The 15897-nt window shown below is 42.6% G+C and overlaps 1 protein-coding gene across 3 annotated transcripts in view; it reads right to left on the bottom strand.

Moving 5' to 3' along the window:
* CPA6 (carboxypeptidase A6) overlaps positions 1–15897 on the bottom strand; it is a 559011-nt gene that overhangs the window by 334168 nt on the left and 208946 nt on the right. For 2 of the 3 annotated variants that reach the window (XM_078441825.2, XM_078441824.2), the window contains exon 1: positions 15473–15811. The exons of the other annotated variant lie outside the window; for it this stretch is intronic. In XM_078441825.2, coding sequence (XP_078297951.1) covers positions 15473–15588 — 116 coding nt within the window. In that variant the 5' untranslated portion in view covers positions 15589–15811. Of the gene's footprint in view, positions 1–15472; positions 15812–15897 lie in introns of those variants that run through there. 3 annotated transcript variants of the gene reach the window in all.

The raw sequence follows: 15897 nt of genomic DNA on the forward strand, positions 1-15897 counted from the left end.
TTAAAGGCAAAAAAAAAAAAAAAAAAAAAAAAAAAAAAAAAGGCAGGCATGCAAGCCTTAGTCAAAGGTTTAAATGGGCACCACTGTAAGCTTCTCAGCCTAATTAAAACCAGTTGGTTAAGAATATAAAAGGTGCTCCACAAAGTTTGAGAGATATCAATTACCATTTGAAAAACTAAGGACTATGTTATCCTTCATAGTGATAGCAGGTAAGGAGAGTTTACGCGTCTTACCACTTAGGGTGCATGATTGTCATGGGCCCTGCTTTTGTTTTTATTTTTTGAAGTTAACCGGTATTTTTAGGTGGGGCGAAATGAACTGATTTCCATTGTACTATAAGAATACTAGGAGTAATACTTCACGATGCAATGCATTTACCAGAATCTGAATAACCTATAAATAAGTGGCATGTGTTAAATATAAAAGCCTTTAAGTATTTAAGTCATTTTTTATTTATAGCAATCTTACTGTTACAGAAATGAGACTGGGCCATTATATTGGTTTTGCATCTTTACACTGGTTTAGAAATACTTAATGGGGGAGTTGGTTGAATTGGTAATTCCATTTTAGCATTTAACTTTTTTTTCCTCATAAAGAGGCCTTTTCTAGAAAGAACCAACCTACTGGTTGCTGGGCCCGTGGTAAGCTATTCATCCTGTAGATGTTCTATAGAGAAGTTTCATTAAAGGACAAAAACAAATGCTTTTTCACATACACATGCACCCACAAAGGCCAAGATGATGGCAAGTCATTTGGCAGGTCATGTTTTCTAGAGAAACCATTTTCACAACTGGAAGGTAATTCTCCAACTTTGGGACCTTCTTACCATTTCTCAGTTGGTCCTCATCTCCTTCTTCCACAACTCCTTAGCTCAAGTCAGACTTTGATACAAATCCTCACAGAGACCAATTTCCTCACAATTTCTAGCTAGACATTCAGATTTTACTAAAACTTGAATACTGCCATGCGAAGCATGCTGAACTCCACTTAAATGCTGTAAATTTGAGGACACTTTGAACCACATGGCACTCTATTTGATCAATTCTGTCTGTTCAAATTTTCATTGTTAGATTAACAAAAAAAAAATATTTTTTTTAACGTTTATTCACTTTTGAGAGAGAGAGAGAGAGAGAGCGAGAGCGAGCGCATAAGAAGGAAAGGGGCAGAGAGAGAGGGAGACGCAAAGTCTGAAGCAGGCTCCAGGCTCTGAGCTGTCAGCACAGAGCCCGATGCAGGGCTCGAAGTCACGAACTGCAAGATCATGACCTGAGCCCAAGTCAGACGCTCAACAGACTGAGCCACCCAGGCCCCCAATTGTTAGACTTATTTTAAAAGGAAGCCAACCTGTATTCTCCAGGGCCATTTGTTTTTTTTTTTTTTTATTTTTTTTTTCAACGTTTTTTTTTTTTTATTTATTTCTGGGACAGAGACAGACAGAGCATGAACGAGGGAGGGGCAGAGAGAGAAGGAGACACAGAATCGGAAACAGGCTCCAGGCTCCGAGCCATCAGCCCAGAGCCTGACGCGGGGCTCGAACTCACGGACCGCGAGATCGCGACCTGGCTGAAGTCGGACGCTTAACCGACTGCGCCACCCAGGCGCCCCATGGTTTTTTGTGGTGCTTAGAATTTATATGGAGATCTGAACGGGGTAACCGTATAGGAACTGCAAACTTACATTCTTACTGCAGTTAGACAAAGAGGAGCTAAAAGGAAATACATGGACCATAAAATCGGAGATAAATTGGAAGGCCTTTGGTTCACAAAAATTCAAAGACTCAAGAGGTTAAACTCAACATGAATTGAGGACTTAGAAGTCCTGTGTAATTTTAAAGGAGTTCACAGGTTTTCCTTAGAGAATAAAATGACAAAGTCAAGGATTACTTCTCTAAATTTGGTAAAATGGCAATGGCTAACAAAAGTTGACCAGCTGGTGCCCATTCTGGCAACTATACAGGAAATAGCAGCTTGGCCTCAGATCTCCCTAAAATTCAATGCTGTTAAAAACAAATTTTAAGAGGCTGAGAAGCAAAATATCTGTGACCGAAATTGGGTAACCATTTGAGTGATACCTGAAATGCATGGAACAGGGAGACAATGACAGGAGAGTAGGGAATATCACGCAAAGGTACATAGAAGTGGCAGCTCTCCAGATCCCCACATTCCCCCCCCCCACCCGCCCCCCGCAGCCCTGAGGGGGCAAATGGTTTCTATTTCTCACTACTGTCTTTATCATTATGAAATCTGGTCTGGCAGAACTGCCTGCAAATGTCAGCAGTTGAATTCCTAAATTTATTAGTTTCCTTCCTTGCCTGCCTTCCCCAATCCTTTCCTACCCCCTTCCATTCACCTAAACTTCTACTGAACATGCCAAATACTATTTAGAGACTGGTAGAATACAAAGGAAATCTAGCACCTTATTTTCAACTTGCTCGTACAACAATTTTCTTCCTTGAAAAGGAAAGATAGGACACCCACCAGAAGCTACTAATACCCAGCAGTCTGTTGGTGATTGCACTCAAGGACAGATCAAGTACTATGGGATCACTGAGGGGGAGCAATCACAGCTGATTGGTGGGATCAAGGAACCCCTGTCTGAGGAGTAGTGTTTGAACTGGCTCATGAAAGGCAGGCAGGCTCCAGAGGGAGGGAAAAGGAGGGATTACCCAGAATTGTGGGTCACAGAGGAAGAGGTGGAAGGGACTGTGAAAGGTTTTACAGTATAAAGAAAAAGGAAAGAGTTATTTGAAAGGGAGGGGCAGGGGAAAAAAAAAAAAAAAAAAAGAGTAACTACCACCATCAATAGCTCAGTTGCAGCCATGCCCACTTGGTGCTTGTTTTCCACAGGGGTTCTCAAACATTACGCTTACAATATGTTAAAGCCCATATTGCTAGATCCACCCCAGAAGTTTTTTGTTTTTGTTTTAATGTGGGGCAGATTCTGAAGCAGACTCCAGGCTCTGCACGGTCAGCACAGAGCCTGAAGCTGGGCTTGAACCCACGAGCTGGGAGATCATGACTTGAGCCAAAGTCAGAAGCTTAACTGACTGAGCCACCCAGATGCCCCCACCCCAGGAGTTTCCTCACAGGGAGTTGGGGGAGGGGATTAGTGGGTGACATGAAAATCTGCATTTCTAAGTTCCCAGGTGATGCTGATGCTGCTTGTCTGAGGACCAATGTCGAAGGATATATGGCAAACAGGCTATTTGCCATTTCTATTTGCTATTTCCTCTGCCTGGAAATTTCTATCCTCAGATATTCACATGGCTCCTAGGCTTTTATTCTTTTCTCTTGACATTCTTTATCCCTGATCTACGCTTTATCTTCATAATCTTTATCTTAGCACTATGGTTTAATTTTTTGTCATCTAATTAGAATGTAAATCCAGGAGGGATTTATTCACTAGTGCCTAAAGCAGTGCTGTCATTCCCAGCACCTAGATTTCTGTGTTCTTAGGTTTTAAAATAGTACTGGGCACATGGTTGGCACTCATAGTGTTGACTAGTATCAAACAAAACCCCTAGAATAAATTTAGTCCAAGAGGTAAAACACCTGTCCTCTAAAAACTACCACTGAATAAAGACACATATTCCATGCTCATGAATTGGAAAAACGTTGTTAAGAAGTGTCCATACTACCCAAAGCAATCTATGGATTCAGTGCAATCCCTATCAACATACTTTGTTTAAAAGAGCTAGAATACTAAAGTTTATATGGAACCACAGAACACCCAAATAGCCAAAGCAATCTTGGGCAGGGAGGGGGGAAAGGGACACAAAACTGGAGAGATCACAATATCAGATTTCAAGATATACTACAAAACTATAGTAATCAAAACCGTACGGTACTAGGGCAAAAACGGACAAGAGCAACACAACAGTAGAGAACGCAGAAATAAACCCACACTTACGTGGCCTACAGACAAAGGAGGAAAGAATATACAACGGGAAAAAGATGGTCTCTTCAGCAAATGGTGCTGGGAAATCTGGTCAGCTATTTAACAAAGAATGAAATGGACCACTTCCACTCACACACCCTCAAAAAATAGATTGAGGGCCTAAATAGGAGACCTGAAAACCATAAAAATCTTAGAAGAAAACCTAGGCAGTAATTTCTTTGACGTCAGCCTTAGCAGTATTTTTCTAGATCAGTCTCCTTAGACAAGGGAAACAAGAGCAAAAACTATTAGGACTCCACCAAAATGAAATGCTTAGTGCAGCAAAGGAAACCATCAACAGGAGAAGGCAACCTACTGAATGGGGGAAGAAACTTGCATGTGATCTCTTCCCATTATGTATTTTAGATAGTAACCCATTGAGAATACAACTCCACAGAATCCCAGGATAATCTGGGTCATCTTTGGAGATAAAGAAAAAGGAAATAGAGGGTTATTTGAAGGGGGAGGAGCAGAAAGAAAAAAAAAAAAAGTACTAACCATCAATAGCTCAGTTGCAACCGTGCCCACTTGGTGCTGGGATTATCCCAGAATAATCCGATTAAAAATAGGCAGAGAACCTAGATATACAGTTCTCCAAAGATGACCTATAGGTAGCCAACAGACACATAAGATGCTCAACATGACTAATCAGGGAAATGCAGATCAAAATCACATTGAGAGCTCACCCCACACTTATCAGGATGGCTAAAAATCAAAAAGATGTAACAAGTGTCGGTGCGAGTGTGGAGAAAAGGGAACCCTCATGTGCTATTGGTGGGAATGTACACTGGAATAGCCATGCACCATAGTTTTCAGAAACTATGGAGGGTTCTCAGAAAATAGAGATACCGTATGACCCAGTAATTCTTCTAGAGATCTACTCAAAGAAAAGGAATATACTAAGGAGATAGATGTACCCCTGTACTTATTACAACATTCAGAATAGACCAGATATGGAAACAACCCCATTGTGCATTAAGATGTGATGTGTACACACACAGGAATATTTGTCAAAAAAAAAAAAAAAAAAAATGGAGGAAATCCTGCCATTCACAACAACATGGATGGCCCTAAAGGTTATTATGCTAAATGAAAGAAGTTAGAGGAAAAAAAGCTGATTTCACTTATGCATTGGAATCTAAAAAACAGAACAGAAACAGATTCAGATACAGAGGACACACTGATGATGGCCAGAAGGGAGGGGTGGGGGATGGGCACTATGAGTGAAAGGGCAAGGCTTCTGGAGGCTTCTGGTATGGAAGAAAGAAGTCACTGGGATGACACGCACAGCATAGGGAAATAGTTCATGATATTGTAACAACATTGTACAGCGACAGATGGTAGCTACACTTGCTCTGAAGAGCAGAGCGTAAGGTGTCAACTTGCCAAATCACGATGTTGTACACCTGAAGTTAATGGCACTGTCAACTATACTTTGAAAAAACAGTGTTGACTGAATAACAGAAATGGTCTTGGAAAGAGGTGGGACAGGGACCTATGTGGTTTGAGTTAGAGAGGATGGAAGCTGAGAGAACTCAGGCTCTACACCCACATCACCTCCATCTCCTCAGTAATGCTATGCATCTCTGCTCTTATTAGCAAAAGGTTTGGGGTCCAGGATGGGAGGAAGGGAGGTGAAGTAGAGTAAGGGCTTGAATTAACTGGGGAGGTTTTACAAGAACGATTATGAAGGCAAATTAAGTTCTGAGGGGATGAACACCCTCATTTTAGGCAAAGGAAGCCAGGCAGGCTGTATCGCTCTCTGAAACGCAGAAGTAGTTTTTCTATCCAATGGTCTATTAAGATGATTTTCTACTTGTCATTTGCAGTCATTCCCCTTTTACTGACAGAGACCTGAAATTTCACACGGGGGAGTCCAGTTCCCCGTGTCCTGCTTTTCTGTCCTGTAAGTCAAGGGCATAGAATAAATTTTTTCAGCAAGTTTCTTACTCCAAACATCTTGCTACACAGGCTTGTCCCAAATGCCTCTAAACTTCCATATGTTTAGTAATTTTGATGCCAAGTAAATTGCAATCACACCATCCACACGTACCTTCCATGGAAAAAGGACTGATATGGTTAGGGTCTTATTACAGCCTATCATACTACAAACTGTGTCTTCATTACATTCACAAAAATCTCAAGTGGGAACTTAGACATTTAGAGGATTCATGAATTAGATAAGAAAACCTAGAAGGTAGATAGGGGATGTGAAAACATGGCAAATGAGGTCACAAGTACAAGTGGTCACAGGTGAAGTGCAAAAATAAGCATCTGCTGAGGAAACCTCTATGGTACCACACATTCTATCATTTAGCAGTTGGCAATAGAAGGCTGAAGTGCCTTCTATAAAAATAGAAAAGCCACCTGGGTGGCTCAGTTGCTTAAGCATCTGACTCACAGTTTCACTCAAGTCATGATATCGCAGTTTTGAGAGTTTGAGCCCCATGTTGGGCTCTGTGCTTATAGCACAGAGCCTGCTTAGGATTCTCTCCTCCCTCTCTGTCCTTCCCCCCACTCACGCCGTCTGGGTCTTTAGAAAGATAAACTTGAAACAAACAGAAAAACAAAATACAATGTGTATGTTAAAGGTCCAGAAAGAGCAGGAAGAGGGTGGTCCACCTGATACAGTCACATTTTCATGATCCATTCACATCATTGGACTAAAATCTCAGCCCTCAAGAAACAGACCCTGCTGCTCACTCTACTTTGAGTACTTCTAACCCTCCTTGGGGATAAGGAATAAGGCATCATTGGTATCGCTGGTACTTGCTAAGCGTAGTGGGAGGAGGAAGGATGGAAGGACTGAAACGATGGAAGAGGACCTCCAATCCTTAGGTAACTGACAGGAAGAGTGAGAAAGGAGCCCCATTTTTTGGCTAAGATGACATGGAGATATTCTCACAGATCTTTCAGTCCCAAGAAGATGAATCAATTTTACAACTGGTTACCTACATGAGAGCCTTTCCAACTAGTATTAGACAATTTACTGAATACCCTAGTTTATATCCCAATTTACAAAGTACTTCATTTTGTAATATGTTAACAGAGGACACTGGGTAAAGGGTGTATGGGAATGCTCTGCACTATAAAATTTAAATTTAAAAAACAAAACAATCTTTTATCAGGTCATTTAGGTCTTCATAGGACCAGGACTTTGAGAAAAAAAAAAAAAAAAAAGAGGAAAGAAGCCAGCTAACCCAGTGTAGAGGAGACCCAACTCCATTTCTTATGTACAGTGTTTCTCTTCTCATTCCTACCACCTGACATGAAACATGGACATACTCCCCTACCTTTAGTAAAAGCAGGAACAAAACCCGTTCCACTAGTTGTCAAGTCTCTACTCCCACTTCCCACTTCATGGATAGGCTTCTTGAAATTACAGTCTACACTCCCTGATTTTCTCACATACCATTTGTTCCTCAACTTATGCTCTGGATTTCCCTCACCATTCATTCCACCAAGAGCACCTCTAAGGAGAACACGATTTGAGGTCTTTAATGGCCAAGCCAATGGATACTGCTTTGTTGTATTTAATGTGACTGGCCTCACCTTTCTAGAATATTTCCCTGGGTTTCTTTATTGGCCTTTCTATTTTGTTTCTCTGACTGGCTGTCCCACCCCTCAACCCCACTACCCGGTTCCACCTTGGTTTTGGCACTTTGTTCTTCATGTAATGAGTGCTTCCTAGATGTTCCGTTATACACTTGTGGTTAAGAAATTATATTTATACATAAGTTACTGGCATATATTCCACAGCCTAGAGAGCTCTTGAGCTTCAGAGCCATCTATTCAGTTGGGCACTTTATAGTTACCTCAAACTACAGAGCTGAAGTACTTACCTTCTCTGCAAAGAGCTCAGTTCTGTTACCCAATCCTAAGGATCATTTTACACTATTTCTGCTTATCTCCTTTAGTTACCTAATTGTGAAAACTATGTAATTATTTAATTGGTTCCCTCCTTTCCTTTTGATTACTGTCAGAAGCCAGGCTCTGCCACGTATTGCTGTTGTTACTAGGATATCCATTCTTTTGGCTCCAAATCTTGAGCTTTCAAGTCTTCCCTTCTCAATGATGGCAGAGGGAGCTTTCTTCAGGAGCAAGAAAAAAGTCCTCTAAATTTCCTTTGTAAAACTCTTGATTAGCACCCTGTCATCTTTGGGAGAAACCAGAACTCCATATTATGGGACATAAAGGGTTTCATGACCTTGAAGGCTTACCTCACCTCTCCTCCCTCCCAGAGAAATGGCATTTTGGCCATAATTACTCTGATTTTCTAGACTTGGACTGAATGCTCACCTGTAGTTCTTTGCACAGGAAATATATTCTCAGTGCCTCGAAAGCCTTAACCTAATTTCTATTTGTTCTTTATGACCGAGAGGAGAGCCAGGTCCTTGGACTCCCAATCATTCAAAAGAAAAATGTAAAATGTCTTGCATATTTAATAATTGACTTGGATTCCAGATTATCTTAACTCCTCTCACAGCCAAAGAGCCTTTTTTGACTTTCTCCACTCTTTGTCCTAGATTAAGTGACCCTCTCCTGTACTTGGTCAGCACAGAGTTTTGTCTGTGGGCACAGTGATGCCAGAGTTGAATTGTTTACTTGCCCAAGTTACTCATTACGCCATGCACATGAACTGCTCCTTTATCTGTAGTCCCAGATGAGCAGAGGGCCAGATACACTACAAGTATTTATGGAAATGAAATGAAATCCTCCCTCATTAAGCACTTCTCGGCCTTGCCAAATCCCTTCACTTCATCCCCAATAACCCTAGGGAATAGGGAAGACTAAGATTTCTGGATTCACCAAACTGTTTAACAGTTAGGAATGCTACAAGTCCCGCCCAGCTCTGCAAATCTTATTTTGAAGCTGGGCTTCTTCACATATTCAGTAAGGGGACTGAGCTCTTATTTTGTGGTCTCTTTCAGTTCTGACACTGACTTCAAAACCATTTACAGAATAAAAATGCACATTTTGAATCCACGTGAAGTACAGAATTATAGAAGCCCATCTGGATACACTACTTTAGAAGAACCAAGTAGAAGGGAAAATGGGTTGGTAGTTATTAAGTATCAGGGTGACCATGGAGAGATGATTTCCTAGTGTGTTCTCCCCAACACCCCCCTTCTCCACCTCCAGCCATTATTTCATAGTCCTCTATGCAGCCAAAGGCCTCTAATCAACTGTGGCCAGTAGGGAGGGACATTAAAGGACTGTTGTCTTAAAGGAGAGTGACTGACCCTTTCTATGGGCCTGCTGGCTGGACTCCAAGAGCTAGAAGATTCACTGAATCACACTTGGGAGTGTTGAGCATGGCAGAGAGACAGGACAGAGAGCCTAGTTCTCTGGTACCACCAACTATACCTGCATGGATTTCTAAAGAAGAAATTTCTTGTTTAAACCATCGAGATTTGGGGTTATAGAAAAAGAAACCTACAACTCAACAGTATCCTCAATAACAGATAATATTTTACTATTTTCAAAGTACATGGAGAAAAAAAAAAACAAAAAACAGTAATTTTGCCGAAGACAGCCACTTAGAAGTTTGCTTGAACTTTTAGTAAAATCATTTATGAAATTTACTACCCAGAACTACCTGAAAACTTCATAGTTTACATTCTACTTTATCCTAAGAAGCTGATGCCCAGAGGCAAATTGGGCAGGAATGTTTGGCAATGCAAATTCTAATCCTATAAACCAGTCATCTGAGTGCTCATAATGAGCATAACAAGTCACAATACATTCTCTGATCAGCGGTTCCATTTACACAGGCAAAAAATTTAATGCTTTATGTAGCTTTTACAATATAGACTGAAGTTCTGAAATAGTAACCTCCTTCCTTGCTTTTCAGGGAGTGGAAGTGATTATGCTTAATGGTATTACCCAGAATGTATCTGGGTGCCATACAATAAAGGCTCCATTATCAGATTGGGCTCCAAGGAGAAAGTGGTCCAGAAGCACATAAAACACTTCTCTTTCTACTAGCTCAGTGACAGAGGGAATGCAGATCCCAGACAGGCAGTACTCCATGGGGAGCTCAGGTCAGAGGAATAGAGACCTGCAGCATTGCAAGCAAAGCAAGAGGCCTCAACACACAGAGGAGACTGCAGGGAATAAAGCTTTGGGTATAAACAGCTGATAACCAGCACCTACAAGTTGCACTTTGATCTAATGCAGAAGGAAAACTAAAGTTATTCTCCCGTTTATAAGGGCCAAGAACTCAAAGGAACTTCCAGAGAATACTGAAGAACTATTTTATTGGCCACATGCTGACTTGTGAAGAATAGGTTCAAAACCAGCCTTAAAACCCACTGTACATCCTTAATTCCTAATGCCCCAAATCTGTATCACACACATTTCAATCTATCATTCATGATCTGAGATGGCTCATTCTTGCTTTAGGCCCTCATGATGAATGGAGCCTACCTGTTTTAAGGATGAAGCAATGCTGAAGCTATTTCTCTGACCTGATATAGAGGAGTCTTGAGGCTGAGGAAGAGTGAAATCAAGACAAGAGGACCAGAGAGACTGACACAGAGGCCTTGAAGGCCAGGCAAAGGATTCTAGATTTGATGTGGTTGGCAACAGGGAGCCACAGTAGATCTTGGACTAAAAGAGGAACACAGTCTTATTTTAGGAAGATCATCAGTGTGATAATGGACTAGATAAAGGTAGATCAGGAGAAAACTACCTTAATCTAGGCTGAGATAAGAAAATCCTGAACACAACTGGTAGCTGTTGCAAAGGAGAGGCAAGGACAAGTAGGATACTTTTTATAGGAATATAAGGAGCTAAATTTGCTCTCTGAATAGTTGAGGACATGAAGTAAAGCTCATTAAAAAGGCAAATATAGTGAATAAGAAGGCTGAACCCATGATTTACCATCCAAATAAGGACCCTGCTCAGACTGAAATGGGGCATTGCCAATTACCAGGCCAGAACAGCAGATTGCCAGTCTTGGGCAAATCAGGATTTCTGACCATCCTACCAGAAAAGAGCTTTAACTGCCAACAGAGGAGGACTCAGATTCGCACAATCAATTTGATCTCCAACTCTAGCCCCAAGTTTCTGGAAGTTAAGGACATTAAAATGAAGCCACCATCCAGGGTTAAGAATAAAAAGCTGTGCTGTTGAGACATTTAGGGGAATAACCAGAGAGGTAAGGTGGAAAATACAAGGCCTCTGAAATTCAATCTATGCTACTGAGTCACTGGATTTCTCAGTTATCTCTTCAATAAGTCACATCCCAATTGGGAACCTCCTTGCTTATAGCATTTCAAGGACCAAATGGCTTTAAAACAACCACTACCACCCCTTTATTTCCTTCAAGTCTTCCATCTCCATATCCTATGTCCATGAAGGACTAGTAAAGTTGACAAGTTACTGGGGGGGGGGGGGGGTGGCAGTGGGGACAACAGGGTTGGGGCTGGGTATGTGGGTATAGCATGGACCCTAAGCAGAATGCACCAGCTGGCTAGTGGGCTGGAACCAGTCCTGCACACATGTACCTATGGTCATGGGAAAGATACTTAGTCCTTGAAGCTGCTCCCCTAAGAGGGGAAATAACCACACAGAGACGGGTCTTCAAAATGGGCAGGGCAGAATGAGGAAGGAGTGTGTGAGGTCTTGGCAGGCAGATCAATACCAGTGGGTTCAAGATCTTGGCAGCAGGACATATGCTCTCTCCTCCCCAGCTGAGCTATAGCAGGGCTGGGGGACCAGAAATAAGCAAGGCCTAGAAGAGATTTCTATTCCTCCCTTCTCGGTTCAGAGATTACTTCAATACTTATAGTCTGATCATCCCATACAACATTTATACATGGTCTACTAAGGTTGTGTGTGGGGCGATTTTCTTTACTAAGCTGAAGACCATCAGCATGGACTTTGTTGGTCACGGTTCTTGGCACAAGGTATTACTTGAAGGAAGGCACACATCCCTGGCTACTTTCTGTGCTTTGTAGTGACCATCTAAAATTCCTTCATCTTCCATTTTCTATCCCTTATTAGAAAAGCAGGTAGACATCAGTGACTCCTCACCCTAGATAAGAACCACAACTAAACCTTCAGTTTTATCTACATAATCCACACCTTATCCTGAAACTAGCAGTTCCCCAAACAAGGTTAAACCTTCAGTTTTCCTTAAGAGCAGTTCTTTCCCTCTCCCTCCCCTGTATCTAGACAGGGGATAGTGTGAAATAGAGCTTGTCAGGTCACGCCCAGCTGGGTTAGAATCCGATCTCTGCTAGTATAGTGACTTTGGGTTAGTTAGCTCTGAACTTGGGTTTTACCCAGTCTGTACCTCATTTAGCTTATCTGGAAAACAGGGATACCCAGAATTACATGAGGTTGTTCAGAAATTTTTAAAACAGTTGATATCAAGTATTGGAAAGTATTAGCTACTTTATTACCCTGTTAACTTAGTGTCAAGAACCATACAATAACCTCCTATTGCATTCAATCCTCACAATTTGAGGAAGGTTCTCCGATTATCTCCATTATCCCAGATAAGGAAACGGAGGGTCAGAGAGGTTAAGGAGCTTGCCCCCAGGTAACAGAGCTACTAACAGTGGCAAAGCAGAAATGGAAACCCAGGCAGTTGAACTTCTGGACTTTTAAACGTTACGCTCATTGACTGGCACGAAGAAGATACTGTAGTTCTTAAAATCATACCCACTTTGATTTTACACCATTTCCAGAATTTGTTTCGTGGTCTTAGAGTATACGCACACATGCGCACAGATTTCAGGTGATGCACAAGATACTTGTTTTTTTGCTTCAGATATAATCACAGAACCACTAAGTCTGCTTCCAGGAATTCATGGCAAGGGGCGGGGGGGGAAAGCAGTGTTGCTTGTGTAGGAATCTCACTGACTAGTGTTAAAGACAGAGATGTTCGACTATGGATTTGTAATCCCTGAAGTCTTCTGACAGTATCCATCAGTACCATTTGAAATTTGTGTATTTGGCTTCATTCTTTTTCTACGTATTAAGATTTCTCTTGTAAATATGTAATACAGCTCTCTAAAAAGGTATTAACTTTTGTCAAGTTTTCCTGGTCTAATTCCTCCCCCACCCCCAGATGATTCAATTTGCCACTTACTAAGCATTATACAATTGGCATTACACAACTGTTAATAGTTTATGTAGAAAGAGGACTGAGCTCATTAGCTGCACTCAGGAAGCATGCTGGTCTGCCTGGAGTGTTCTGTTTTATTCAGGTAGAGAGTCCCACAAATGATAATTGCTTATTAGATTCAACCAAGACATACAAAAATGATTTACTAACATTCAAGAAATAGGGGTGCTCCAGGGGTGCCTAGGTAGCACAGTTGGTTAAGCATCTGACTCTTGATCTCAGCTCAGGTCATGATCTCACAATTTGGGAGTTCGAGCCCCTCATAGGGGCTTAACTATTCCACCAGGTCATCCATCAGGTTTTTAGTGTTAAAAAAAAAAAAAAAAAAAAAAAAGTATTGCGAGAGGGAGGGAGAATCCAAGCAGGACGCGAGGCTCAATTTCATGACGGTGAGACCCTGACTGGAGCCAAGGTCAAGAGACAGCTTAACAGACTGGCCACCCAGGTGCACCTTCATCAGGTTTTTATTTGCGGAAGAGCTAGACTTGCACAAAGTAGTTCCTGAGTAAATAAAGCAAAATAATCCCAAACCAAAGTGGCATTTCTGTCTTTGGTAAGGAGAGAATGAGAATAAAGCAAAGTTAAAACCCATTTTTGATGGAAGTGTTCTGAGACACTCCTGGTTTTACAGCAACTCTAGGCTTCCACAGTGATGGACAAGGCTACTTTCAGTTTTGAGTGTTTCAGCTTTTTCCTCCAACTTTCAGACATTTGGTAATTTATACATTTGGGACTAACTTACATAGCAGCCAAAGGGAAAACAGCAACTGAGGCTTTCACTGCAGAATAGACAAGGTAGTTCAGCTTCCTCCAGAAAGGTTCCAGTGGTAGCAAACCCTAAAGCCAGGTCTCCACTATTGGAGTCATTTCCTCTAAGCGGCACTTAGGGAAGTACACACACCTGCTCCGCTGAAGCAGGTCTGGGAACTTGGTCAACACCACATAACTGAGATAATGAAGAACAGGGCCACAGCTGAATGGAGGAGCAATCCTAGGTCACACAGGCCCCAAGATAGATTATCACCTGGTCTGACGCCAGCCAGGAGAGTCGGTAAATTCTACAGCTGGGCCTGTACCACCAGTCATTAAACATGGTTCCCTTGCCCAGATCTCCAAGGGCAATGACACTACAGAATGTAAAGCCTGTACCATGTGTCTAGGAGTCTGGAAAGCAGCCTTCAGATGTTCATGCCTTTCTGTGCCTCCCGGGAACACCCTGGTGTAAAAACTGGGGATTGAGTTATCTATAGCCCTTATCTCAGCCAATGCCTCCACCCCCAGCCTGCACCCCCTAAAATGGAGGACAGCTTTTCTGAACTTTCCTCTGCAAGCACTGTATTCAGGAGACACCGTGAAGGCAGTGCTTAGATTCTTTGAGCAAGGGAAACATTTGCTTTCTCAGGGTCATACTTCTGAACTCTTCTTTACACCATTCCTGTTAAAAACAAGTTTGCCTTAAGATCCCAGGCACTACCTGGTCCCAGTCCACATCCAGGTGAAAAACTTTCCTCAACTGGTAGTTATTGAAGGATTGGGCCAAAGATCCTGGTTTTCCTCCTCTGTAAAATGCAGTTGAATTAGGTGAGCCATCGAAGGTTCATTCCTGCTTTAAAAATGCAGCAATGCCCTAACTTCCAGATTCAAAGAACCACCCCCCTGCAAATAGGAGCAAAGCGCTTGCCATATATTCCACAGCAAGCCTTCAGAATAAAGTGCATAGTCACACTGCTTTATACGCAGCCCTGGGCCTCCTTATGAGAGGCAAACATGAAGTACCCTAACCTGTGTGGGGGTGGGGAGGTACCTCATTGTTTTCCCCGTTTAAGTTCCTCCCTTGAGAAAAATACGATAGCTTCACAATTGGCTACTTTTATTCTGCTTATTTTGAGTTGGCTCATTTGCATTGTTCAGATTTGAAGATCTGGTAACTACTCCGTAGGTTAGCAAGTACGCCCGCACACTCTCGCGCACTCTCGCACACCGTTCTCAATCACTATGGAGTTTCAACCACTCCTGTGTACAATTCTGAAGAAGTCTTCATTTTCAGGTCATAGTTCACATGAAACAACAGCATCTTTCCTACGGAGCATCAACCAAGGCAAACACCGCAAATACTGGCCATGGCTCCTCCAAGGACAGAATCTCATTCAACTGCGGGCCACAGGCTGGCACACTATCAGAAGTATGAAAAGCTACAGTTGGGACCGTCACATTCTCTCAGTGAGCTAAACCCAAGAGCCGGGAGCTGCACGCACATTTTACGTTAGGTGACCAGGAAAGTGTACAGATTCACACAGAAACCACAGACGTGGGGAAAAAAGTGAGGCACGTTCAGGAGCAAATCAGCCCCCTCCTCCAACTAAAAGCCATATAGGGAATGAAAGTCGCTCCACTCACCCAGCGTAGCGGTTGCTATAAAGGTGGCTGTGCCCTGGTTGCAGAATCTTCAAAAAGAGCAGGGAGAGAGGCAGAAAAGCAGCTGTCCGGCTCCTAGGCTTCCGGAGGAACGTCATGGTGTTACAAGGAGAGGAGCTGAAAGTTACTTACAGCAGTCACCCGAGGCTGGAGGGAGCTCACAGTGCCGCGCCCCCCCCCCCCCCCCATGGGCAAATGCTCTCTGGGAGGGGGTGGGGGGAGAGAGCTAAGAGTAAAATGTGACACTTCTTTCCAGCCACAGGGGTGAAAAAAAGTCTAAGCAGCCGAGGAAGGGAAGTTGCTATTAAGACTTGGTCTTGGGACGAGAAGCAGCAGCACGCACTGCCCAGCCCAGCAGCTGAGCCTGATCCTCAATCAGGCTCCCCTAGAAGGGGCTGGGCCTCCCC

Source organism: Panthera onca, chromosome F2, assembly GCF_046562875.1.
Source record: "Panthera onca isolate mPanOnc1 chromosome F2, mPanOnc1 haplotype 2, whole genome shotgun sequence".
Taxonomy (NCBI): Eukaryota; Metazoa; Chordata; class Mammalia; order Carnivora; family Felidae; genus Panthera; species Panthera onca.